The 26,922-nt window shown below is 44.7% G+C and overlaps 1 protein-coding gene across 1 annotated transcript in view; it reads left to right on the top strand.

Annotated features, from left to right (window-relative positions):
• LOC137563685 (F-actin-capping protein subunit alpha-2) overlaps positions 1-16,735 on the top strand; it is a 61,786-nt gene extending 45,051 nt beyond the window's left edge. Inside the window, exons 8-10 of the mRNA XM_068276435.1 lie at positions 1,764-1,835; positions 13,669-13,731; positions 16,528-16,735. Coding sequence (XP_068132536.1) covers positions 1,764-1,835; positions 13,669-13,731; positions 16,528-16,668 — 276 coding nt within the window. The 3' untranslated portion in view covers positions 16,669-16,735. The remainder of the gene's footprint in view (positions 1-1,763; positions 1,836-13,668; positions 13,732-16,527) is intronic.
• The last annotated feature ends 10,187 nt before the right edge of the window (positions 16,736-26,922 follow it).

The following is a 26,922-nucleotide window of genomic DNA, read 5'->3' as shown; positions in this document are numbered from 1 at the left end:
AGCGCTAACCACTACACCACCGTGCTGCCTAATGACAGTGAAACGAGGAAACGAACCATATAACTTATACTAACAAAATTGGGCTACAAGTAAATACAGATTGGGAGAGTGGCCTCACCCCACTTGGACAAAGTTGCAGGTCTGGGCTGTGGTTATGCTCCAGGAAAAACGAGGGGTTCAGGGTAAGGCCTCGTTCACACTAGGGACATTGCTGTAAGCTTTTCTCAGCGCATTGTGCTGTGCGCTTTGCTAGATACAGCTTTTTCCATTGATTCTAATGTGCCACCTTCACATCTATGCACTTAATGTTACTGTCTGTCTGAGAAATGTGGTGTCGCATGCATTTCTGTGCATTGCACTGTGAAGCGCACAACAATGCAAATTAATCGTTGCACTTTTTTAGTACATAGAAGCGCATGATAATGTGTTTTGAAAATGGGTTAACCCTTAATTAAAAAAAAAAAAAAAAAAAAAAAAAAATCAAATGAAAACAAATCTTTAACTGCTACAACAAATTATCAAAATGTGCTGAACAAAAACTTGTTTAAGCGCATGTACTACACATGGGTCTGCTTAAAGTGCAATGTACTGAAACACGGTATGAAACGTGCATCAAAGCATGCATTTTTTTTTTTTTTAATCAAAAGGTTACGTTTCTGAACGCACCCAATGTGAACGAGGCCTAAATCAGAAGGAGCCCATAAACCCCAAAGAGGGGCGTGCAATATAGGAAGCTAATGCTGCGTACACACTGGCGACTACGGTCGTTTGAAACAGCTAATTAACGATCGTTCCACCGACAATCGGGGAAAAAACTTTACCCAACGATCATTAACACGAACGACAAAAGAACGACATTGGGAAGATGGAAATATACAACCTGACGGATCGTATCTACCGACAATCGTTACAAAACTATAGTGTGTACAGACATCGGCCGAGAACGATCGTTACAAGGGCCAATGCGCCTGCGTGGGAATACTGCCCAGCTTCAGTACTTCTTTTGTAGCGCGGCCGTAAAGATTGTTACATTGCTCTTTTCAATTAAACTTTGTTTTCAAGTTAACAATCATATATTTGTATCTGTTGTAACTCCATGTTAGTGTTTTTTTTTTTTTATTTTATATAAATATGTACGCAACATTTCCTTCTGATCGTTCTTTTCTGCGAGAACGATCGTTAAAATGTGTATGATGATCGTTGCATCCCATCGTTGCATTCCAATCTTTCTAATATCGTTCGTCTGGTAACTATCGTTCCTTGCAAACGATAGTTATTGCAAGTGTGTACGTAGCATTAGTGTAGGTTGTTAGAAGTTAAGAATGCACTCAAGAGGGGAAAAAAAATTTCCCTTCTGGGACCCTGAGCTGGCTGCTGACCTTCCCTCCCTCCCCAATCACCTCCCAACTTGACTGTGCTCCCTGGGGCCCCTGCAGAGTCTTTGGTAGTGTATCCTGTCACCTGCCCACCAGCACAGAGGCCCCTACTCTGCCAAAGATTCTGCAGAGGCTCCTGGGAGCAGCAGTTAACATGGGGGAAACTTTGGGGCCCTTACAGGCTCTGGGGTCCTGGGGCGATTGCCCTCTTTGCCTCTATGGTAGCACCGACCCTGACCATAGATGGTCATGACCGCTGTATGCCATTTCATTTCTCATAGGCTTTGAATTATATGCAGCTGGAGAATTAAGGGTTCTTCGTACGCATGCCCTGCCACTTTGCACAAGTGTCTCCACTAACTTCAGATTTATTTACTTTTAAAATAGGTTCATTATTATGAAGATGGAAATGTGCAGTTAGTGAGCCATAAAGATGTTGAGGAATCGCTAACAGTGTCTGTGAGTATAATTATAATTTGTTCTATTTTTATTTATATTTTTTTACTTGGGTCAAGGGATGTGAAGTTTTGGTAGTTTACCTCCATTACTTTATCTACTGCTAAGGTTGGCTACTTAAATGATACCAGAACCCAAAAGAAGAGAAATGGGGAAAGCAGGCATGTATTGTGAGCTGTCCTGATGCTCACAGCTCCCCCCATTCTCCTTTCTGTCCCCTTCGATACCTGTAATTGTCCTGTGGCCCCGTCTTCTGGTCAGCTTGGTTGGGACTGGCAGGGCTGCACATGTACTACAGCACGCAACTGCAGCCGTGAGTGCTCTGTGCATGTCATGAGATCTTGGTCATGACATCACACTGTGGGAGGGTTTACACCAAAACATCAGCCCTACAAACCCTGCTGATGATTTAGTCGAGAAAAGGTAAAGATTTCTCATGGTTAAAGTTAAGATATGGAGGCTGGCATATTTATCTCCTTAAAAAAAACAAACCAGTGACCTGGCTTCTTACTGATCAGTTTGGTAACAGTGGTGCCTGAATCACACACCTGAAACAAGCATGTGGCTAATCCAGTCAGAAACGTGATCTGCATGCTTGTTTAGGGTCTGTGGCTAAAAGTATTAGAAATGGAGGCTCTGCAGGACAGCCAGGCAATCTGCATTGTTTAATATGAAATAAGTATGTCAGCCTCCTAATACCTCTTACTTCAGGTGTACTTAAATACATGATAAAACAAATGACTATTACTGCCAACAAGTGATGTATTCATAACAAAGAATGTCAAGTGTCTGCGGGGGTAAAAGCTTAACGGGTTGGGACCACGTGTAGTTAAAGCTACACAGCACTTGTGGCCGACTAAGCTTGATGTGGTGGTGTGTTACCACACGATCCTATGCACGAGACATGATTGTGTCTAAAGACAGCTGAGTTCTGTACCTAGGAAGTGAATAATAAAAGGCTCTGGTCCTTAAAGAACAAGCGACACCTCGAAATAAACACATAAGTAGATAAATACTACTTCTACTTACATAACAGATGTATTGTGCTATCCACGTAATTATTCCTGTGAATTTTATAAAGGAAAAGCAGAAAATCCTATTCTAGGCAGTGGCCATCTTGCCAAGCTAATGCTGACGTCATATCCTCCCTGACTCTTGTTCCCCCCCCCCCCCCCCCCTTTCTCTTGCTCATTGTGTATTCATTAGCTGCCCTCCTCCCAGAGTCTTCAGATACCCCCACTGAGGTGTATACAAACTGCACTTTTTTTTTTTTACACATCCAATCACTGAGTCACCTCAGCCTTGCTTGTAAACACAAGTAATCAGAGGGTGTTTCTGACAAGCAGCTAGATAGGGAAATAAATGGAGGAGGATAAATATATTATAGATACAAAGAACTCCCAGCATTCAACTCTTTTTGGCATGGTTTGGCACTAGGGCCAGTGCTCCTAAAACAGTGGTGGCAAACCTTTGAGACAGAGTGCCCAAACTTCAACTCTAGTCTCTTGTCTCTCGTAAAGTGCCAACACGCCAATTTGAACAAAATGACCCCACCCCCTCAGATGACAAATACCAGGCCCTCAAACTTAGTGACCAGATTTTTCTGGGTTCAACATGGGGTGGGGGGTTGTTTGCGGCACGTGTAGCCATGACATTGTATGGGCGGAGCTAACGTAATAATGTAACAGCAAGGCATAAGAAAGCCGTGTTTCCGCCATGATGTGGTGAAACAAGAATTCGCATCATGGGAGTGCAGAAACTGTGTGATGCCATTTATTAGTATACTGTAACCCCAAAGCAGCAAATATAGCCAACTATGACCATTAAATAATAAATGCAGCAACCGTTACCCCAGACACCAGAAAACAAACGCAATGTGGGCAGCATTTCACCAGGAAATAAATGCAATGTGGCAGCATTTCACTAGAAAATAATCGCAATGGGGGCAGCATTTCACCAGAAAATAAATGCAATGAGGGCAGCTTTTCACCTGCAAAAAAAGAAAAAATTTACTCACTCGACCGGCTTCTGGTGTGCAGCTCCCTGGACGATCCTCCTGCATATCTCCCGCGCTGAATGGAATAGCAGGGCTACGGGAAGATGGCGCCCGAAGCCCTGCACTGGAGACAGTCTCCAGTGCAGGGCTTCGGAAGCCATCTTCCCGTAGCCCTGCTCTGCCTGCCGAAAGACTATGCAGGCTGGAGCGGGCCTGCGGGCTATGAACTGGTGCGGCGTCTATTAGACGCTGCGGCCAGTTCAATGCAATCATACGGTGGCCAGATGAGCAGCGATGGCGTGCCTGCAGATGAGGCCACGCGTGCCAGGTCTGCCATCGCTGTCCTAAAATATGTGATGACTACAAACCATAACAGCAGAAAATTTTTTTTTTTTTGCAAGTTTTGAATACAGGATTAGCATCTTTATACTTAATACACTCAGACCAGTTGTTGTTTTTTTTATGGTGAAAATACAGCTTTAAAGAGAACCTGAACTGAAAATTAAAAGTTAAAATATACATACACACATCATACTTGACTCCCGTGCAATCCCCTTATCAATCTTCTCCTCTCCTGCGTCCTGTTTGTCCACTGTGATCAATGGAATTCTCCATCCTCCATATTGAAAATGGCCATTACCCCATAACAGCTTCCTGGTAAGCACACTGTTAAACTGTAATATCACCCACTTGAACCATAAGGAAACATGGACATTACCTTGCACCTTCAGTTGTAACTGACAGTAGCTGATATATAACTGACAGAAACTGTTGTATTTCAGTTCTGACAAAATATTGTCAGAACTGGAAGGGATTACTGTAAGAAGAAAGTGTTGAGCTTTTGAGAGGAACGAATGGAGAGGTAAGTATGCAATATGCATTTGCAACTATATCATGTGTTTGTTTTAAATACTTTTACTCAGTTCAGGTTCCCTTTAAGGTGTGTGAGCCTTGTGGTCCTAAATGTTTGGTACATGGTTTAGATGCATAATGATTGCCCGCAATTTGAACAGTGTTTTTTTTGTTTTGTTTTGTTTTGTTTTTTCTGGTACAATTGCATTCCACAAATTGTTTCAAACAAACTGTAAACAACTGAAAGCTTGTGCTCAAGGGAATAATATTTCAAGGCAAATGAGCTTCAGTGTCTGTACATTTATCTGTGTACTTTCCAACATGTTTGATCTGTTTCGGGAAAAGGAATCAATTGCGTGAAGAAATCATGGAGAAATCGGTGGAGATTGACTGGATAGGAGGCAAAGCTCTGCCTCCCCAGTGCAGCAGAATCTGCGACATAGCTGCACGGTAAAGACGATCTGATGATCGTCAGTATCCTCGGTTTTCAGAGTGCCCGCTGTCTGTACGCTTTTGGCCCGCCTACCGCTGCACCGATTGGCCAGAAGCAGTGAATATTTATTATTGTTAATAAGCCGGGGGGCGGATCCACTCGAGCGAGCGGCACACAGCTTCACCAATCGCTGGATAGCGATGGAATGACGGCAGCGGTAGGCGGAGCTGTGCAGAGAGTACAGCTCTGCCTACCGCTGCCGTCATTCCATTCATATCCAGCGATTGGTGAAGCTGTGCCACTTGCTTCAGTGGATCCGCCCCCGCTGCCCGGCTTATTAACAATAATAAATATTCACTGCTTCTGGCCAATCGGCGCAGCGGTAGGCGGGCCAAAAGCGTACAGACAGCGGGCACTGTGAAAACTGCGGATACTGATCACCAGATCGTCTTCACATGAACCGCTGCCCGGCTCTAAGCACATTGTTTGTTGTTAAGCCCCCAGCCCAGGGTCATCTTAGACCAAGGCAATGCACATTAGCCTGCTGTGTGAACTGACACAGAGCCCGCCACAGCTAGGCTCCACCCCCCCTTCGCCGCCATCATAAGCTCCAGTCCAGATCATGTTGGTTCAGCCCTGCCCCTGCCATCAACCTGACAGACCCTGACCCCGCCCTCATACATAGATATATGACTATATCATTACCCCCCCCCCCCCCCCCTGATTTATAATGTATTCAAATCACATTATGTCAAATTAATCCTCCTGGCGGTTTGTCAAAATCCGCCAGGGGGCAGCAAATAAGTTTAAAAAAAAAAAAAATTTCATGTAGCGAGACAAGGTCTTGCTACATGATAGCCGCAGCGGCATCCCCCCAGCCCCTCCTATCGCCGCCGGAGATCAGGAGATCCCGTTCAAAGAACGGGATGCAGCGCATGGGGTCTGGGGGGGGGGGGGGGGGCGGCTGTGGCGACGCGTATAGCGGTCGGATCGGCGGGTAGCGGCGGCGATTGGGCACTGCACGCAGCTAGCAAAGTGCTAGCTGCGTGCAGCAAAAAAAAATTATGCAAATCGGCCCAGCGGGGCCTGAGCGGTGCCTCCCGGCGGCATAGCCCGTGGTGGGACTGGGCAGCGCAAGCTGTTATTACAGTCAAGCTTCAGCCAATCAGCCAGTCATCAAGCCTGAAAGTAAGCATAATTTTTTTATTTTTTTTAGAATTAATCACAGCTCCGCCTCTTGTAACAGACAGTGTGGATGAGGGCACTGCTTGATGTGGTGAGCTGCAAAGCTGGTGTTGTGTGCTTGCCTGCTGCTGGGCATTGTGCAAAGGAGTTGTGAGTAATCCCAAAATTGTGGTTCAAGGGCCAGGCTGTATAACTGGCTGTAGCTTGACTGACAGGCCTACAGAGACTCTTGAGAGCTAAGGAAGGGCTCTAAGTTGCTCACAAACTGATTCTTGTGGCTGGTGCAGTAGGAGAGAGTGAGCAGAGCCGCTGCTGGGAGTGGTGAGGGCCCGTGGCACACTGACTACTGTGCACAGAGCAGCGAGCCGAGCCGTTACTGCACAGCGGGCTTCAGGAGAAGCACTGTCACTGAACTGACACTGACTGACCCGTTCTCTACCCCTACGTCCAGAATTGGTAAGAGTAACGGTCACCATCGTGTTACTTAGCAGTTTATTACTGCACAGTCCTACAGCACAGCAGGCTTCAGAGAAGGACTGGACCGACCCGCAAGCTGCTCACCTCACCGACACCGACCCAGGATCAGTTGTGTTAGGGCCTGGCTGAGGCTGTCTTTTTGTGGCAATCACGCGACCTACACCTGCCAAGCTCACTAATAGCTCCTGCTCCCTGTGCTTTGAAAACTTGTCATTTGGGCCATGGCTTCTGCTGCAGAACCAGAACCGGAGTTACAAGATTTACTCGGCAAGAAAAAAAGCACGTTGGTCATTTGGAAGTATTTTGGGTTTGAGAGAGCAGATGTGCAACAGAAGCAGGTACTGTGCAGAACTTGTCGCGCTAAAGTTGCAACTTCAAGCGGAAACACAACTAACTTATACCGGCACTTGAAAAATAATCACAAGCTTTTGCACGAGGAATGCATGGTGAAAAAGTCCAGTGAAAAGTCGAGTGAAAGTGCTGCTCAGGCCCACAGTAGTAAACAATCTACAATTACCGAATCTTTTGCTCGTGTGACGCCGTATGAGTCCAGCAGTAAAAAACATCAGGAGATAACAAGAGCCATAACGCATTACATTGCCAAGGACATGGTGCCTATTAACACGGTCACTAAAGGCGGATTTACAAACCACCTCCGCACACTGGACAAAAGATATGCGATGCCCTCCCGCAACTACTTCAGCCAGGTTGACCTCCCACAGCTGTACGCAGAGTGTAGAGGAAAAGTGGTAACAGAGCTGAAAAATGTGCAGTATTATGCCACAACTACTGACATGTGGTCAAGCAGAACAACCGAACCATATCTGAGTTTGACTGTGCATTTTGTGAATGACGACTTTGAAATGAAGTCGCTGTCTGCAGACAGCATACTTTCCCACTGACCACACTGGAGAGAATATCGCACAGGGTTTGAGAGAGTCTCTGTCAAGTTGGGATCTGAGAGAAGAGGACCAAACGTGCATCACAACCGACAATGCAGCAAACGTCATCAAAGCGGTGGAACTTAATGGGACCAGACTTCAATGTTTTGGACACAGGCTGCATCTTGCAATTGAAAATGCAGTTAAAGATGATGCAAGAGTCAAGCGGGCAACTGGACTTTGCAAACAGTTGGTGTCTTCTCTCATAGCTGGAAAAAGGACAGTGCTGAAAAAGGCACAGCAAGAATTAAATTTACCTGAACACTCACTAATTACAGAATGCATGACAAGATGGGGTTCAAGGCAAAAAATGATAGAGAGGGTGCTTGAACAGAACAAGGCATTGTCGCAGGTTCTATCTGAAGACAAGACACGTCACCTGGTCCCCACTTGGCAGGACACAGATGTCCTTAAATCAACAATGCCATTGGACCTCTGCAGGAATTTACAGATGCTCTTTCTGGTGAAGCATATGTAAGTGTGTCATACGTAAAGCCAGTTCTCCATCTCCTGAGAACATCCACCCTATGTGAAAATGAGGACACAGCTCTTACTAAGGAAATAAAATCCAGAGCTCTTGCCTACATTGAAGATAAATACAGTGACCCAGCCACACAGGAGCTACTGGACATAACTTCATTCCTTGATCCGAGATTCAAGACCGACTACATAAGTGCTGAAAAATGTCCCAGATGTCAAAGAAAAGGTGCAGATGCAAATGGAGCAGGTGGCACGAAAGAAGAGGGCTCGTCTTCGCACCACAGATGCCATGTCCCAGGGTGCAGCAGAGGCAGCTCCATCCATCACCGAGAAGGGAAAGCGGTCACTGGGCAGCTTCTTCAAGAGCAAGAGTCAGACCATGCCTTCTTCTTTCTTCACTGTGCAGTTGGAGGATGCTCTTAAAGCTGAACTGGACAACTACCTGATGAGTCCAACTATTGATGGAGAGCAAGATCCACTGGCCTGGTGGAGAGTGCACAAAGTTAACTTTCCATGGCTGAGCAAACTGGCTTGTAAATATCTGTGCATACCAGCCACCAGTTCACCATCCGAGAGACTGTTTAGTGCTAGTGGCAATGTTGTCACATGTCAGCGCTCATGTCTAAAACCATCCAAGGTTGACATGCTGGTTTTCTTGACAAAAAATCTTGAGTGATGATGATGTAGTGTTATGTTTGAGATTTTTGTTGTTGTTTGTATTTCACTCCAACTAGGCTGGCCTCTGAGCCTTTGTTTACATAGGGTATATTTGTAATTTTTCAGGAAAAAAGTTTCTATGAGTGTGTGCATTACTGTTGGCCAAGAAGACCCTTTTTATTTTATTTTTTTTAGGAATTTTTGCACTTTCTATTTCTTACATATTTAAAGTATTTAAAATCAGATACTTACCCTGAAGAGTGGGAAGTCTCAGGATCCTATTGAGTCTACCTTCACTTATCTGAGGGGTCAGCGGTAGGCGCGCACAGCGATGGGTGACAATGGAGTAGCAAGGGAAGCCTCAATAGGCTTCCCTCTCTTTAGGGTAAATAAGGAAGGAGTATCTGATTTTTAACATGGGTTTACATTTTTTGTATTTAAACCAGGGCTGTGGAGTCGGGGCAGGGGCAATTTTGGGTGCCTGGAGTCTGAGTCGGGAAAAAAATGCATAGACTCCGACTCCTAATGAATTTAAACTGTAATTAAAATAGAAAATATGATAAAATGTTCTATTTCTCAGATATGTCATCATAAATAATTTATACATACAGTAATAGCTGTGCTTAGTCCACAAAAATGAAATAAACCAATCAAAATTAGTTACTCGCGCTGCTTCAATAAAGCAGTCCCCGTATTTTTACAATCAGATATACACATCTGATTGTGACTGTATATATGATGTGTACACAGGAATCTCTTAGGGCTGGTTCAGACGGACGTCTGCGTGGCGTCGCGTCTGGGGGCGTTGCGGCAGCTGCGCGGTCAGGCTTTCAGTAGCCTTCGGTCGCGTCGTGATGCGGTCGCGGTTTTTTCTTCCCCTAGGGGAACATTAGCCGTTGCGGTTGGCCGCTCCCTGGAAGCAACATGTCGCTTCCAGGGGCAGCCCGAACGCTCATGGAAATCGGGACCCGAACGCCGCGTTCGGGTAAAAGCGCGCAAAAGCTCGGTGTAAACGTTCCATTCACTTGAATGGGAGCGTTTACTGCGACGTTCCGAACGCTTGCGGTAAACGCTCCGCAAGCGTCCATCTGAACCAGCCCTAATATATACGAAATAACATCTATGCTGTAAGTATAAAGCCTGATGTGTAGCCGTGTCACTAATAGAGATGGTCAATGAGATGGAAATTCTGCGTTGATTCTGATTTATGCAAATGTACTCATTAAATCAAATAACACTTTGCTCATGAAATCAATAAATTTGATATGTTGTTAAAATTTGGTTTGGTGACTACGAAATAAATGGTACCTGAGAAGGATGAAAAGAAAAGCTTTATACATACCTTGGGCTTCTTTCAGCCCCCTTCAGGCTAATCAGTCCCTCGCTGTCCACCTCCACCACCTGGATCTTCTGCTATGAGTCCTGGTAATTCAACCAGTCAGCGCAGTCCGGCCGCATGCCGCTTCCACAGCAAGGAGCGTTCTGCACCTGCGCAATAGTGCTGCGCAGGTGTAGTACGCTCCCGGCGGCGGAGTGTGCATGCGCACTACACCAGACTGGCTCAAGTACCTGGACTCATAGCAGAAGATCCAGGTGGTGGAGGTGGACAGCGAGGGACTGATTAGCCTGAAGGGGGCTGGAGGAAGCCTCAGGTATGTATAAAACTTTAATTTCACCTGTCTCAGGTTTACTTTAAGTTACACAGTAGTACTATACATGTGCACTCCCCACAGAGCTGCAGGGAATCCACTGAGAATGTTGTGCACATTGAACACAGAGGTGTTGTCTATCACCCATAAACCTGGTTCAGATTGTGCATGAAGAATGTGTAATAGAGGAAGAATCCCCTCATTCTCCTGCAGAGTACCTGCACATCACTCTTACATGTACCCACACTTACATTGCCTAGGGCCTGATAGATGTTCTTTGTTCCGGTCTGTACCTTTTACAAGTACTCTTACCAAGGACTAGTTTTAGTCTATGACTAAAGGGAATAAATATGGCAGTCTCCATATCCTTCTCACTTCAGTTGTCTTTTAAAATTCCTAAGCGTTGGCAGTTAAGAGACGAATTTTATGTTACATACTTTCAATCAACAAGATTGAAATATGCAAATTAGAGGAGTCGAGGAGTCTGAGTCGGTGGAATCCTAAACTGAGGAGTCGGAGTCGGTGGATTTTTGTACCGACTCCACAGCCCTGATTTAAACTGAAAACAAGGATTTTTTTGCACTACTGCGTTAAAATGAGGATGGCTCTGTTTAATTCTTAATTTGTAATTGTTAAAAGCTTTAATAGGAAGAAGCAGTCACCAGCCGGCACTGGCATCCATGTATTTATAGCTGTAAGTTTGTCTTATTCAGATCTGTCGCATAGAGATACTCAATGTTTCGGAGCGTCTGCACTGCTCACTCCTGACCGGTCTGTTAATAACTTGATAAAGGAGCAGTGACAGTCACTCTGAAACATTGTGTATCTATGTGACCGATCTAAATAAAGCAAAACTTAGAGCAATGAATACATGGATGGTGCATTGGTTGCCATTGTCCAGTTGTCTGCTGCTTCTTTCTATTATGTTTGGATTGGGTTATCCATTAGCCAGCAAGGCACATCGCCATTGATTTGACGGGTTGCACTGCACACTGACTGCGCTGCACTGCATCTCTCCAAGAACTGCTGTTAAAAACTTTCAAGAATTCTTGAGCAAGACATGCATGTTGCTGTTTAATACAAATACATTTACAACCCAATTCTTGCCTTTAGTTTTCATCTTTGTTTGCAGTAGATTATCTATTTGTTTTGATAAATTCAATTTCGCAATGCAGTGACATTTACAAACATGACAGAAAATGACATCATACTACACTCAGTTTGATAATATGATTTCATTTTCTGTCAGTGCATGTTTGTAAATGTTACTGTACATTGTGAATTTAGTGTTAAAGCTTGTTTTGAAAAAAATCATGAAAAATCAATCGCAATTTGAGAGAAAAATCGCAATTTCAATTTTTCCCCAAAATCGTGCAGCCTTAATCTGCGACCTGCAAAGTCATGGAAGTTTGCAGGTCTAGTTCTCTGGTATAACACTCGTTCTTCCGCGGGAATGCTACAAATCCACTTAGAATTTAATGTTGAACGGGACTGAGGCTCGATCCATACTTGTGAAGTTGCAGATCGGATACGTTTCAAACTGAGCAGTTTTTCTAAAAACTGATGCAAAACTGACCAGTTTTTTAATTTTTTATTTTTTTTTTGCATACGTTTCCAGTCCATTTAAATGTATTTTCTTTCTTCATGTGTGTTTCTATTGGCTAAGAGATGAGGGGAGGAGCAGGCAGTAGGCAAATCCGTCTTTGCCTATGTTTTGTGTGCAAAAGTTCTGTGTAGAGGGAGATCTGTTTTTGTGTAGCCTTTCACTACCCTTCCATATATCTGGGGTTTGTAGAAAAACCTCTCCATTCAGTTTTTCAAAACTGACTCCGCAGATCCGTTTTGTAAGTGTGAGAAGACGGCCGCTATTGAAAACATTGGTATCCGTGGCTTCGGTTTTGATCCGGGCCAAAATGCAGAGCCACAGATACGGATAAGTGTGAACCGACCCTAAATTAAATAAACTGTAAAAAAAATATAATTTAGAGCAGGGGTCATGAATCTTTTTGACTGAGAGCCATAAACGCCACATATTCTAAAATGTAAGTGTGAGAGCCATGTTTCAAACGGGGATAGTGCACATGTGCAGCAGAGGGCTCTTGACAGTGTTGCCATGGTGATGTGTATACAGTTGATCTGCCGGGCAAGAGAAGTGTCAGACACATCTTCAGCTTCTTTTGGGTTTCAGCAACATCAGCAATTTCCCTGAGAGCCAGACAGGGGAAATACCAACTGACTGCTTGTACAATTAGCTAGCTGACTTGGGGGGTTGATTCACTTTGTAGGACGAGATCTCTGCACTTTGGCCCAATAGGCTGATTGTCAATTGACAAGCAGCCTATTGGGCCAATCAGAGTGCAGGGATCTTGTCCTACAAGGTCTAGAGAGGGACAATTGGAGCAGCCGTTCGTTTTGTAGTAGCGCAAGTAAGTTAGTAGTGCATACTACAGGAGTAGTGTGCCTACTTTGAAAATGTTGTTTGCGCTGCCACACTAAAGCTGCGCTGCTTCAGCAGTGTAAGCTTAGTTAATCAACCCCTACTGATTTGTCTGTGAGCCAGATATAGCCATCAAAAGAGCCATATCTGGCTCTCAAGTCATAGGTTCCCTACCCCTGCTTTAGAGTCTCTTTAAAACGCCCGCTGCTCTGCATAGATCTCCCGGTGGCTGCCATAAGTTCAGCTCGAGATAAGCTCCTAGCATGTTTTTTCCACCCCGAGCTGGACTCATGATAACCGCTAAGGAGGTTAATTATAGCATATGATGGTGCTTTTTCAGAATAGTGCAGAATGAACGAACACATGGAAGCCAATGATTTTAATTACCAAAATCACTTTTGTAGAAGACTATGGATTAGTTGCATTGTATGTGGCCTTATCGCATATTCTAGACATGCATAAAAGTGAGTTAATCTACACAAACGCCAAATGTGTAGCTGCTTCTCTCATATTACAATAAATAGTTTTTGTGCAGTGTGTGTAAATTAGTTTGCATGAACTCCTACTACATTTATATTCAGTGGCTGGTTGGGTGTCATTATTATCCACAGTTACCCTAATTAAAATTGGGACTATGCATATTACTTATGGGGAAATGTCAGTGTTTGTCTTCCCCAGTTTCTAATAATTTTATAAGGTTTTCTTATTTTACAATGTGTATCTTTTCAGAATGAAATACAGACGGCAAAGGAATTTATTAAAATTATAGAGGATGCTGAAAACGAGTATCAGGTATGTCTTATGGCTTCCAGATGCTGCAGAACACACCTTGAAATTACACTTTTTTTTTTTTTTTTTTTTTTTTTTTTTTTTTAGACTTAGAGTCTGAAGCCATAATAAAAATGGCTTTTTTGCTTTATATATAGCAGGGGCATGTGTGAGCTGCAGCCCTGCCTCACACGCGTCTATCAGCGGCTGATCTCCGCCTCTCCCCTCTCAGTGAAGGAAGACTGAGAGGGGCGGAGATCCGCCGCTGATAGACTCGTGTGAGGCAGGGCTGCAGCTCTTAGCCCCGCCTCACACGAAAGCGCTTCCCGGGCAGCACAGGGGATTTGGAGGGGAAAGGACCTTTGTTTAGCCGCGGGATAGCGGCATTTTAGCAGGTGCACACGCCCCTGCTATATATAAGCAAAAAAGCCATTTTAATTACGGCTTCAGACTCTCTTTAAAGGACATCTGAGGTGAAAATAAGTTAATGCCAAATGACTTTAAAGGGACACTTAAGTCAATCAAAAAAAATGAGTTTTACTCACCTAGGGCTTCCAATAGCCCCCTGCAGCTGTCCGGTACCCTCGCCGTCTCCCTCCGATCCTCCTGGCCCCGCCGGCAGCCACTTCCTGTTTCGGTGACAGGAGCTGACAGCCTGGGGACGCGAGTGATTCTTCACGTTCCCAGACACATTAGCACCCTCTATGCCGCTATATGGTATATGATATATGCTATAGCAGCATAGATGGCGCTATTGTGGCCAGGAACGCGAAGAATCACTCGCGTCCCCAGCCTGTCAGCTCCTGTCACCGAAACAGGAAGTGGCTGCCGGCGGGGCCAGGTGGATCGGAGGGAGACGGCGAGGGCACTGGACAGCTGCAGGGGGCTATTGGAAGCCCTAGGTGAGCAAAACTCATTTTTTTTGTTTGACTTAAGTGTCCCTTTAGTAACCCAGTTTTATTTCATATTAAAACTACTTTTTTCCTGCTTTCAGAAGCTGTTAACTGCCAGGAAAGTGTTTTATGGCTGCAATTCCTTATCAGTGAGGGTTAAGCTATAGTCCGACCCAGACAGAAATTGCCACTTGCATACCTAATTTTTAACTGTTTCAGGCAGAGAAAGAAAAAAGGGAACACCGCATAGTTGTGTGCTTGGCACTGTACATACACGTCTATCTCGTCACGTCACCTCAGATGTCCTGTAGCCACCCTGGCGTTCTATTTCCCCAGGATTTCCGTGCAAAAAGTGGTTCAATTAATTTCCAATAATTTTTAACCAATTTTTGCAATCAATTTTTTTTAATATATTGAATTCAATTCAGGTTATTGTATTGAATTCAATTTAAAAAAAAGTGTTTGCTGCGAGATGTTGATGGTGCTGTGTGACCCTGGTGCCATCAGCGCCGATTTGACGGGAGACGTGATCGCCGAGGGAGAAGCAAAATCTGCCAAGGGACATGGAAGAAGGCACTGGGGAAGCTATCAGGGACGCAACGAGGGATCAGCACGCCAATGGTGAGTATAAGACCCAGATGTATTAGCCAGGTGTAGTTAGCCAGATGTGCAGCCAGGTATAGTTAGCCAGATGTGCAGCCAGATGTATTAGCCAAGAATAGTGAGCCAGATGTTTTGCCAGGTGTATAGTGAGCCAGGTCTAGGGAGTCAGATGTATAGGGAGCCAGGTTTGCGGGTGCTTTTGCCCCCCCCCCCCCCCCGACTGTGGCCGGGTGTCCCTTCTGTGGGGGGGGGGGAGAGATGTCCCCCTTCTGTTCAGACTGGTCGGGGACGTGTGTGTGTGTGTGTGTGTGTGTAGATTCCCCTCTTATGCGGGCTGCTGGTGGCCTGCGGGGATCCTCCTGTGTCCGGGGGGGTGTCCCCTGCTGTGGGTGGCCTCTCCCTCCATCCCTCCTGGTTCCCCCCCCCCCCAGTTAGAAGCCCTGATCTACTCACCTGAGGGCTTTCTCCTGCGGTGGAAGCGGAGCACTTCCTCCTCCATCACGAAGTCTCGTGTTCTCTAATTACAGTTACGAGGCTTAGTGACTCCACCGAGCCTCGTAACTGTAACGACAGAGACCGGGACTTCTCCGATGGAGGAGGAGGGTGTCCATCGCGGCCAGCGCAGGAGAAAGCCCTCAGGTGAAGTAGATCAGGGCTTCTGACTGGGGGGGAAGGAGAGAGAGGCCACCCACAGCCCCCATAGAAGGGGGAGTCCCCGACCGGCCACCACCAACCCGCATAGCATAGGTTCTGCAACCATTGCATGTCAATGGAGTAATTTCTATTGAATGCAGTTGTGCCATTGCAGTGCTGTACGGTGCGCTGCAGAGGAAAGTACGGATTGCATTCTTCACATTTCTCCAGCATGCATCTGATTCCCCAGCAGCGAGTGACAGTCTCATCCGGACTTCAGGTAGACAACCGCGGCTGTCTGTGATACGGAAAGCCAGGTGCAGAAAGCATCTGGCTAGTGGAAACTGGCCCTAAGGCTTTGTTCACACTGCACCTAAGTGATTTGGTGCACTGGTTTTCTGCCACATGCAGCGCATGGAGATTTGTGCTAAAGCAATAACTTCAGCGACATTTAAAGAGAAATTGTATGTCTATCATGCTTTTGAATGTAATGGGAATTTGGCAAAGTCTATGGACTTTCATATTACCATGCATATCTTGCACCATGTGCGGTGCATTAGAACTGACAGCACTGCACAGTGTGAATGGGATCAGGAACAACACTGTGTTAGGTCAACATGCAGCGTAAACTCGCACTAGTATTTCCTGTGCGCTGAACGCAATGGTTTTAATGCTTGTATTTCTTTTTTAGACTGCAATCAGTGAGAACTACCAGACTATGTCGGACACTACTTTCAAAGCCTTACGTCGGCAGCTGCCAGTGACCCGCACCAAGATTGACTGGAACAAGATTCTTAGTTACAAAATTGGAAAGGAGATGCAAAATGCCTAACACGAACAATGCATGACTGGATGATTTTAGTGTCTGTGCATACAAATAAAATTTGGTTGCAAAAGTATATGACGCTCCCAACTTGCCTGGTCAGCATGACCCATTGCTATAAGAAACTAAAATCAATGTAATTATAACACAGCCACAGCACAAAATTTTAAATGAAATTTGTTTACATTTTTGGCTCTTGGGTTAGTACTTGTGCTGCGATTAAATCATTCTCTTGTTTAACATTTTTAGAAAGACAAAATACTTTAAAGTGGAATTCCACTTAAGTTTAAAAAAAATGGTTGACTTATTTTAGTCCTACATAAATTATTTTGTCATTTTAATGTTATTAAAAATTATCTATTGCAGTTTGCAGCCAGCTATAAATGTCCAATATTTGCCTGGAAATGAAATCAGCAATGCTAAAATCTGTTTGGTGTATTCTCTAAAGTAACGCTTTTAGTAGCTCCTCCTCTTCTGCACAAGTTAACTCCACAGCGTGGGAAGCATTTATACATCTGCACACCTGGAGCAATTGGCAAACCTGGCGGAATGTCTGTATTTGCCTCTGCACATAAACCACAGTTGTCTGCAAAATCCAGTGTAAATTACCTAAAGGGATTGCAGTTTCTATTTACAAAAGTGGAATTTCACTTTGACTGTTTTTTTTTTTAAAAAGCACTTAAGTCTGAATAATTCAGGTGGTTATATAATCCTTTTAAACTTCCATGTAAAATAATTCTGGTGCCAGTGTGGAACAAAACTGCTCCTTATATTTTATGCATTCACGCAAGGTATTCCTTGGTGAAATGTAGCCACACAGCTCTTAAAGTTGTGCAAACTCTTTGCCTCCGCTAGGTGGAAAGAAAGTACCTTATTATTATTGCATTCTGTCAGACTAATCCCTTTCTTAATGAGAATGCCAAGAGAAGGCCAAGTTCTTATTTTACTTTGAGAATTTCTTTCAAATCGGACAATGCTTGAATATAATAAATGCTTTGTTCTTGTTATAGCTATTTAAATTGGCTTGAAATCCATCTACCCTTCTTATTTTATATTATGTAGCCTCCAATGTATTATAACAAGGCAGATTGTAATATATATAATCCTGTACTCATCATGTCTGTCATTTTTTTTTTTTTTTCTGTTTTCTGCTCTTGAAATGTATTACAACTCAATGTGATATTAAAATGCAGATTTTCTATTTCTATGAGTAGAATTTGCTTGCAGCAAACCCTTTAGTCTTCAAAGTGTTAAGAAGCCATATTTTACTTTCTATGCATCATAGTAATCTAGGATGGCTTGTTAGTTGACCTTTGAATTGGGCTGTATAGGGTATACCACATAATATGAATACCGCAGGGCAGTGGGGGGAGATTAATGGAGAGGACGTTTGTCATTAAATCCATTACAATGAGGTATAAAGCAAACCTGAATGAGTATAAAGGTAGCCATACACTGGTTGATTTGCCATCAGATCGACCAGCTGACAGATCCCTATCTGATCGAATCTGATCAGAGAGGGATCGTATGGCTGCCTTTACTGCAAACAGATTGTGAATCGATTTCAGCCTGAAACCAATCACAATCTGTTGAGCTGCTCCTGCCGCCGGTGCCCCCCCCCCCCCCCCATCCCCCTCCCCCCCCCCCCCCCCCCGTATACATTACCTGAAGCTGGCTCCCGGGCGTCTTCTCCACGCTGCACCGCTCTGTTCTGGCTCCATCCCGGCGCTTCCTGTGTCACTCCGTGACCAGGAAGTTCAAATAGAGCGCCCTCTATTTGAACTTCCTGGTCACTGCAGTGACACAGAAAGCGCCGGGATGGAGCCGGAACAGAGCGGTGCAGCGCGGAGAAGACGCCCGGGAGCCAGCGTCAGGTAATGTATACCTGATCGGATCAGCCGCCGCTAGCGACGCGCTCCCTACCCGCGGGCGATCGAGGGTAATTTCCCGCACTGCGCGATCGACGGACCGATCCGATTTCGGGAGGAAATCGGATCGGCGGGTGCGTTTAGCGCGAACGATTGGCAGCAGATTCGATCCCAGGATCGAATCTGCTGTCGAAGCGGCCGCGAATCGGGCCAGTGTATGGCCACCTTAAAGGTTTTTTTTAAATCCCCTTATGCTGTTTTGAAGTGCAATTATGAAGCCTTCCTAAAAAAAAATATTTATGAAGTTGTTGCTGTAAGTAGGGGGGATACTTGGCCAGCACAATCATTTATAAAGTATTTCATGGTACAGTAATGTTAAATGGAATATATACATTGTTAACCTACAGTTTTAAAAAATACAAATACACCGGATACTTGAGAGGGAAGGCTCTGACTGATAGAGCCTTCCCGATAGACCCATGGTCCCTGCATTTCAGCGCTGGCTCCCCCGGTATCAGTATTCAACCAACTGGTCAAATACTGCTCTCTGCTGCTGAAGGAGGCTTCAGAAGTCTTTGAGCCCTGCCCTCCTCCGTTCGCATCCCCCGCCAAGAAGACTTCGGAAGTCTTTGGGAGCCGAGTCCTCCCGAAGACAGGTGGCGCACAAGCGAGGGCGCACATGCGCAGTGTAGAGCGGCCCGTCTTCGAAGCCTCCCTTCGCCCAGGAGACAGTGGTATTTGACCGAAACGGTCGAATACCGCTACGGGGGAGCCGGGAGAGGAGAGGGAATGCTCTATGGGACCCAGAGCCTCCATCTCCTTAGGTGAGTATTTGACTTGTTTTTTTTTAAAACCGGTTCCCATTAGCTTTAAGGGGTGTTTTTTAACGGGCATTTATAACTGTCTTTGTAAAGTGCTTGCTGCTGAACAAGGTTTTCAATGTAACCATCTTAGGGCTCGTTTCCACTATTGCGGTGCGGAATCGCCTGGATTCCACCGCTGATGAAATCGCATGCGATTCCCCATGTGTTTTTGCTGTGAATTCGCTGAGGTGAGGGTATATGCGATTTTAACCATGTCACTGCCTGTGTGTATTTACATTGGTACCTATGCGAATTCGCAGCTAACGCATGGGGAAACTGCATGCGATTTCCCTATTAAATATATTGCATGTGATTCACATGCATTCCACTTGCATGCGAATTCTGCGGCTCTTTTGTGCGTTTTTTTCACTGCTGAAAAAAAGTACCTCAACAATGCTACAGTGGAAACAGACCCATCCACTTGCATTACATGTGCGAATCTGCATGCGTTGGACGCATGCGGATTCGCGATAGTGGAAACCAGCCCTAAGTGTGGCTGCACTAAGATGCCTGCAAGATGAGAGGGAATCTTATGCCATAAACATGGAAGCCTCGAGTTGTAAGGTGTCTAGCCAGTTCAAATTATTGCATACAATGAAAAAGTGAGTTACAATTGAAAGACTTGTATGTTCCCACTCTTTCCACCCCCATTTGCTTTTTTTTATTGGTAAAATCTCAATTACACAATAACTGAAAAATAAACCAGTAAATTAAAACATATGGTTCTTCATTATAACAACTTGAAAGATCCTGATCAGCTTGGACTGGATCAAGTCATTAAAATGTTTAAAAGAGCCCATACATTGGCAGATTTGATTGAATAGATCCCTCTCTGATCAGAGCGGGATCTATTGCTGCCACACATCTGCACAGATTTTCAGCATGAAATCCCACTGCCCCCTCCTGGTCTCCCTCATGTATGGCTGTTATTCCCCCTAACCCCAGGAATAAGTGTGCAGTGTACTTTTTCCCCTGCTGCATGTATGGTGTCAGTACATATGGCATGGACACAGTTGCTCTTAGCCGCAATGAAGAGAAGACACGGGTGGACCATGCTAATGGTCAGGTGACAGGTGTAGGTATCAGGAGCCAAAACTACACTGCATGACTTGCCATGGGTGCTTGAGGTGCACATTAGACAGTCCATTGGGTTTAATGTCAGGAAACTGAACACTGCTGCCCCCAACTGAGCACTTTTGAACTGAGATCTTTCCAGCATGTTGATCATTTGTGTTGTGTGTGTGTGTGTGACCGTCAGACATCTGTCAGCTGCGCTCTATAGAGGCAATTTTATTTTGGTGGTAATTTTGCTTCTATATTTTCAAATTATAGAAAATGTATAATTCATATTTGCCACTAGATTACAACTATGAAAATGTGGGGTTTTTGAAGGTAAACTATTCTTTTCATTAGAAAGTTCAGAATAAGTGACCATGAAACTTAGAAATGACAAGTCTACACTAATTACTACCATTTTTTTATTCCCAAATTTAAAAATAACTTCCAATATGCAGTTTCATGCTCATATGCATGTGGTATAGGGAAGGATCACTCTCGCGAAAATTGTAAAATGTTTAAATATTATATATACACTCGCGTATAAGCCTAATTTTTGGGCCAAAAAAAGTTCCCACTTGTCCCAACATCTCAATCATTGTTAAAAACTAATCCTTTGATGTCCTTAAATCTCATCTTCAAATTCCAAAACAGAGGGACATGTAGTGCAAAAAAAAAAAAAAAAAGTGATGCAAAAATTACACAGCTTGTGGAAACTCCCATTCTAAAACTTTATCCAACCCCTAAATTTTAAGAGTTTATAAACAGGTTGTAATACTGTATAAATAAACCAAAATCCTGCACAGTAAGGACCACTGAATCATGACTGCAACTTTTTGCGACAGTACCAATCAGCCCTTTTTTAACCACTTCTCAACCACAGGGTTTTTCACCTAAAAACCACAGCAATTTTAACATTTCAGGGAGGCAAGGGTTAATGGGGGTATAATTTATTTAAAAAAAAAAAAAAACCTCACTGATGCTGATCACTCACTGAGGCCCAGTGCACACCAAAACCGCTAGCAGATCGTCAAAACGCTAGCGGTTTTGGGAGCAGAGAGACGATATTTGCCGGGTGCACACCGAGCGGATTTTGTATGTGCACACCGGCGGTTTGAGGTTTTAAGCAAACCGCAAACGTGCAGCAAGAGGCACGTTTGCGGCTTGCTAAAAACCTCAAACCGCCGGTGTGCACCAGCCCATAGAGATACATTAGCCACGCGGATTTTCAAGCGGATGCGGCCGGCGGATCCGCCCAGTGTGCACTGGGCCTCATGCTGTGTTAGTTATCTGAGATCCTCTCACGAGTGATCTCAGTGACTGATACAATGTTTACACACATTCTGAATGAATGAGCACTGTCATTGGCTTTGGCAGTGCTCATTCAAACTTGCAAGCACTTTGATTGGCTTTGTGAACTCCTGTTCACATCAGCCAATCACGGACCAGTGGGTGCCCGACGCGTACGTGCATCCGCGTGCACGCACAGCAGGAAAATAAACAGGAGTTGCTTATCTACGCCCCGTGACTCAGGTGAATTTTAAAGGGGTGTAGATAAGCGTGGCAGAGGTTGCCAAGTGGCTAAGCAAAAAAAGAACACTTAAAGGGAAGGTCCAAGGAAAATAAAAAAATGAGTTTCACTTACCTGGTGCTTCTACCAGCCTCATGCAGCCATCCTGTGTCCTTGTAGTCACTCACTGCTGCTCCAGTCCCCCGCTGGCAGCTTGCCGACTTCGGAGGTCAGCGGGCCGCATTGCGTACATTTTTACGCTTTCACGCTAATGCAGAAACATTAACACATACATTTTTACGCGTTAGTGATTAATGCGTACATTTTTACGCATTGATCCACTAACGCGTAAAAATGTATGTGTTAATGTTCCTGAACTAACTGGAATGCGTAAAAATGTACGCAATGCGTTCCGCCGACCTCCGAGGTCGGCAAGCTGCCAGCGGGGGACTGGAGCAGCAGTGAGTGACTACGAGGACACAGGATGGCTGCATGGGGCTGGTAGAATCCCCTGGTAAGTGAAACTCCTATTTTTATTTTCCTTGGACCTTCCCTTTAAGATGGATAGACAACCAATAACTTACGCAACATCCATCACCATATAACCAGCGAAGAGAAAAACAATTCCAAGAAATAGGCCAGAAAACCATACAGCAAAGTGGGCTGAAGGAGAAAATACCACCAAACTAAGCACTTCATATAAGAACCAAGCCACATTACCCAGTGTAGAATTGGCGATATTCTACTAATGGCTTCACCGGGCGCCCCAATTTTCGAGTGCATTTTTCCCAGAGAGGGCTTTTAAAAATAAAGGAATTCCTGAGAATCCCCCATGAAGAGGTGACCTAGTGCAAAACCTGTCAGATTGCTTCCCCTCTGGAGTGAGAACCATCATCACATCTAGAGATGGTCCAAACTGTTTGATCACAAACTTATTTGCGCAAACATTTCTGGTTTGCGTCGAAACGTGAACTTTATGGCGAGTTCGACCCGCCCCTATACTACATCATTAGGCTCAACTTTGACCCTCTACATCAGTCAGCAGACACATGGTAGCCAATCAGGCTACACCCTCCTGGAGCCCCCTCCTTATTTAAAGGAGAACTGTAGTGAGAAGTATATAGAGGCTGCCATATTGATTTCATTTTAAGCAATACCAGTTACCTGGCAGCCCTGCTGAGCTATCTGCCTGCAGAATCACACCAGAAACAAGCATGCAGCTAATCTTGTCAGATCTGACAAAAATGTCAGAAATGCCTGATCTACTGCATGCTTGTTCAGGGTCTAGGGCAAAACGTATTAGAGGCAGAGGATCAGCAGCATAGCCAGGCAACTGGTATTGCTTAAAAGGAATCCAATATGGCAGTCTCTATATACCTCTCACTACAGTTCTCCTATAAGGCAGCTGCGTCGGCCATTATCCTCACTCTGACCGCTAGCAGATCCGCAAAACGCTAGCAGATTTTGAAACGCTTTTTTTTTTTTTTAAAGATTCTTTATTTATAATTTTCAAAAAGAAATGACAATAATACAGCATAACAAGTATAAAGGATATAACCCATCTAAATGTTGCATTGTTTACAAGATGAAGTGCTAATAAAGAATTATCATAGGAACCCCACAGTGGGTCCCTATTTGGAGCCAGTGCTATAACAATGGAGGGAAGGACCAACGTACTATCCTTAAGGCAGAGAAGCCTATGGCACATACGAGAGGTATATACAGATATAGAAAAAGAACATATTCTACTTTCTCTTTTGATTAGATGTAAACACATAGCTGCCCCTATGTGTAGGGAGGTCAAACCTCAGCCCATCACAAAAGAGTAAATTCCGAGGTGGAGGCGGGAGCACCAGGGCCCATAGGGAACATACACCTAGCGAGCCCGCCTCCACCCTCCTATAGATGGAGGTCCAGAGTATGTTCAGAGAGAGCAGTAGAGACATTAGTACTCAATCAAAAGGGTGTATTTATAAAAAAAATAACAAAAGAAGAGAAAAGAAGACACTACAGAGTAAATAAAAGAAGGAGACAAGGAGCAGGGAGGAAAGGAAAAAAAAAAGGGGGGGGGAGGGAAATATAGAAAAGAGAGAGGAAGAGGAAGAAAAGAGAAGCAATCCGGACAAAGCACCCAGGGCCTTTAGGAGGGAAAGGGAATGCTCCCTTCCTCCCATTGGGAGGTCAGCAATAGATCTAGAGAAGAATCAGCACCATTTCATAGAGAGGTATCAACGTCAGGGAGACCAGAAATTGTTAAGCTAGGTTAGGGGTCATTAAATTTTTATATAGATCAGTTTCTTCAAACTCCCACCATGGTGTCCAGGTACGATTAAATTGTTCGAATCTGTCATGGAGGGAATGTGTGAGGTCCTCCATATATTTGGTAGATTGTATCTCTCTTAGCCACTCTACGATGGGGGGAGCTTGAGTTGACTTCCAGTGGCGTGCAATAATTAGTCTAGCGGCATCAATTAGGTGTTTTGAGAGGGATTTTTTATACTTGCCCAATCTTCTCGGAGTGTTGTGCAGCAGGTAGTATGAGGGGTCATCTGATGCCTCCACGTCTGTGATGTTAGTAATGATAGACTTCACAGCATTCCAAAAGGGCACAATGACTGGGCAGCTCCAAAAAATATGGAGCATAGTCCCCTTGTGTGCAGAGCAACGCCAACATAGAGGGCTAGAGTTAGAGAACATCTTGTGAAGTCTATCTGGAGTGTGGAACCATTGTGTTAGCATCTTATACCCAGATTCTTGAATGCGCGCCGATATGGAAGATTTCTGGGACAGTATTAAAATCTTTTGCCACTGGGGGTCAGTAAAAGTTTTACCTAGGGTGGATTCCCATTTAGAGCGCAGGGAAGAGGACAGTCCCGAGTCATTAAGGAGCATTAGGTAAATTTGTGAAATTCCTCGTGTGACATGGCCCTCCCCACTGCACAATCTCTCAAAGGGAGATAACGCTCTGGAAAAACATCTAGCATTACCCAAACCTGATTAAAAAAATGTATAAACTGTAGATGGGACCAGGCATCCAAGGAAGGGGACCGAAGTCGATCCCTCAGAAAAGATAGCTCGGCCCACCTAGAGTTCTCAAGAAAGTGAAGTGCTCTAAAAGGGCTTAAGTTTCTCCAATGTTTGTATGCCCCTTTGTGCATGCTCGGAGGAAAGTCAGGGTTATCAAGTAGTGGGATCAACGGAGAAGGTCGAGAAAATAGGTGAGCAGATCTATTCATTTTGTTGAGAATCTTTACAGTGCTCTCAGTCAATGGAGAGGCCCTAACCCGGGGGGGGGTAATGCCCCCGTAGACCAAGGCAAATACTGCAAATTAAGGGCAACTAGGTCACTCTCCATACCAACCATTGAGAGCACCATGGCGATGCCAGTCAATAATTCGTACTAGGGTCGAGGCCCCATGGTAGAGAGAAAGGTCTGGGATCGACATGCCTCCCTGGTTTTTAGGCAAAATTGTTAGTGCATATTTAAGTCTAGGGGGTCTGTTTTTCCAGATGAATTTCTGAAATAGTTTCCTAATTTCTTTGAAGTATGACGCGGGTGCGGATACAGGGAGGGCCTAAAAGACATAGAGGAACCGTGGTAAAACATTCATTTTAATGATGTTTGTTCTGCCAAACCAAGAGAATTTTGCAACGTCCCATCTCCTCAGATCCGCCTTAATCTTGGAAAGCAGAGGGGCGTAGTTAAGGGTAAAGACTTCACCAAGATTATTTGGTATTTTAGTGCCCAGGTAGGAAATTGCTTGTGGTGACCAAGTAAAAGGGAAGTTGGATTCTAATTGTGCTTGTAAATTAGGAGGGAGGCCGACATTTAACGCCTCACATTTGCTGTAATTTATTTTGAAATTGGACAGGTCACCATATTTGGCAAATTCTTGCATAAGGTTAGGAAGTGATATGTGTGGATTCGCTATATAGAAAAGGAGGTCGTCTGCATAAGCAGCCAATTTGTGCTCAGCAGATGGAAAATGGAGTCCACTGATGTCGGGGTTGGCTCGGATGGTACGTAATAAGGGCTCCAATGCCAGAGCGAAGATAAAAGGGGAGAGGGGACAACCCTGGCGGGTGCCATTAGCTATGGAGAATGGGTCTGACAGTTCCCCATTTACCTTAATCCTAGCCGAGGGGGATCCATAGAGAGCCATAATATGGTCTAACATATTTTTAGGAAGGCCGATGTATTGTAAGGTGGTTCTGATAAAATCCCAGTGGACACGATTGAAGGCCTTCTCCGCATCTGTAGAGAGGAGCATCATAGGCGAGGCCTTCGACCGTGCCCAGTGGACCGCCAACAAGGTTCTAAGGGTGTTGTCCCTGGCTTCACGGGTGGATATAAAGCCAACCTGGTCAAAATGGATCAGGTTAGTCATCCAGGGAGAAAGCCGATTCGCAAGAATCTTAGCATAGAGTTTCAGATCAACGTTAAGTAAGGATATAGGCCTATAATTAGAACAAAGGGAAGGGTCCTTACCTGCTTTATGAATAACTGTGACGTGAGATAATAACATATCATTAGGAACGGTGTTGGAGAATCAGTGTCTGCAGTAGAATTGAGGGCCCTGAGTAGAGAGGGGTGTAGTAAAGACAGAAATTGCTTATAGTAATCTAGAGAAAAGCCATCAGGGCCCGGGGCTTTACCTGAAGGGGTCTGGGCAAGAGCAAGTTTAAGCTCTGATAGGGATATAGGGTCCTCCAGTTCCTCCATAGCTTCCTGAGGGAGTCTAGGGAGACCTGACTGCCTGATATATTCCTGTATGTTCTGCAATGAACTGTGGTTTGTCTGATTGGGTCTCTTACCTGGGAGATTATATAATGATTTATAAAAGTCCCGGAACACCCGGGCAATAGAGGATGATCTGTGATGTTTTGTGGCAGTGGCATCATTTATATGGGGGATATAATTGGCATTCTGTTGGATCCGAAGGGCTCTAGCAAGGAGGTGACTGCA

Source organism: Hyperolius riggenbachi, chromosome 3 (assembly GCF_040937935.1).
Source record: "Hyperolius riggenbachi isolate aHypRig1 chromosome 3, aHypRig1.pri, whole genome shotgun sequence".
NCBI classification, from domain to species: Eukaryota; Metazoa; Chordata; class Amphibia; order Anura; family Hyperoliidae; genus Hyperolius; species Hyperolius riggenbachi.
The sequence above is the reverse complement of the archived record's forward strand: the minus strand, read 5'-3'. Positions and strand labels throughout refer to the sequence as shown.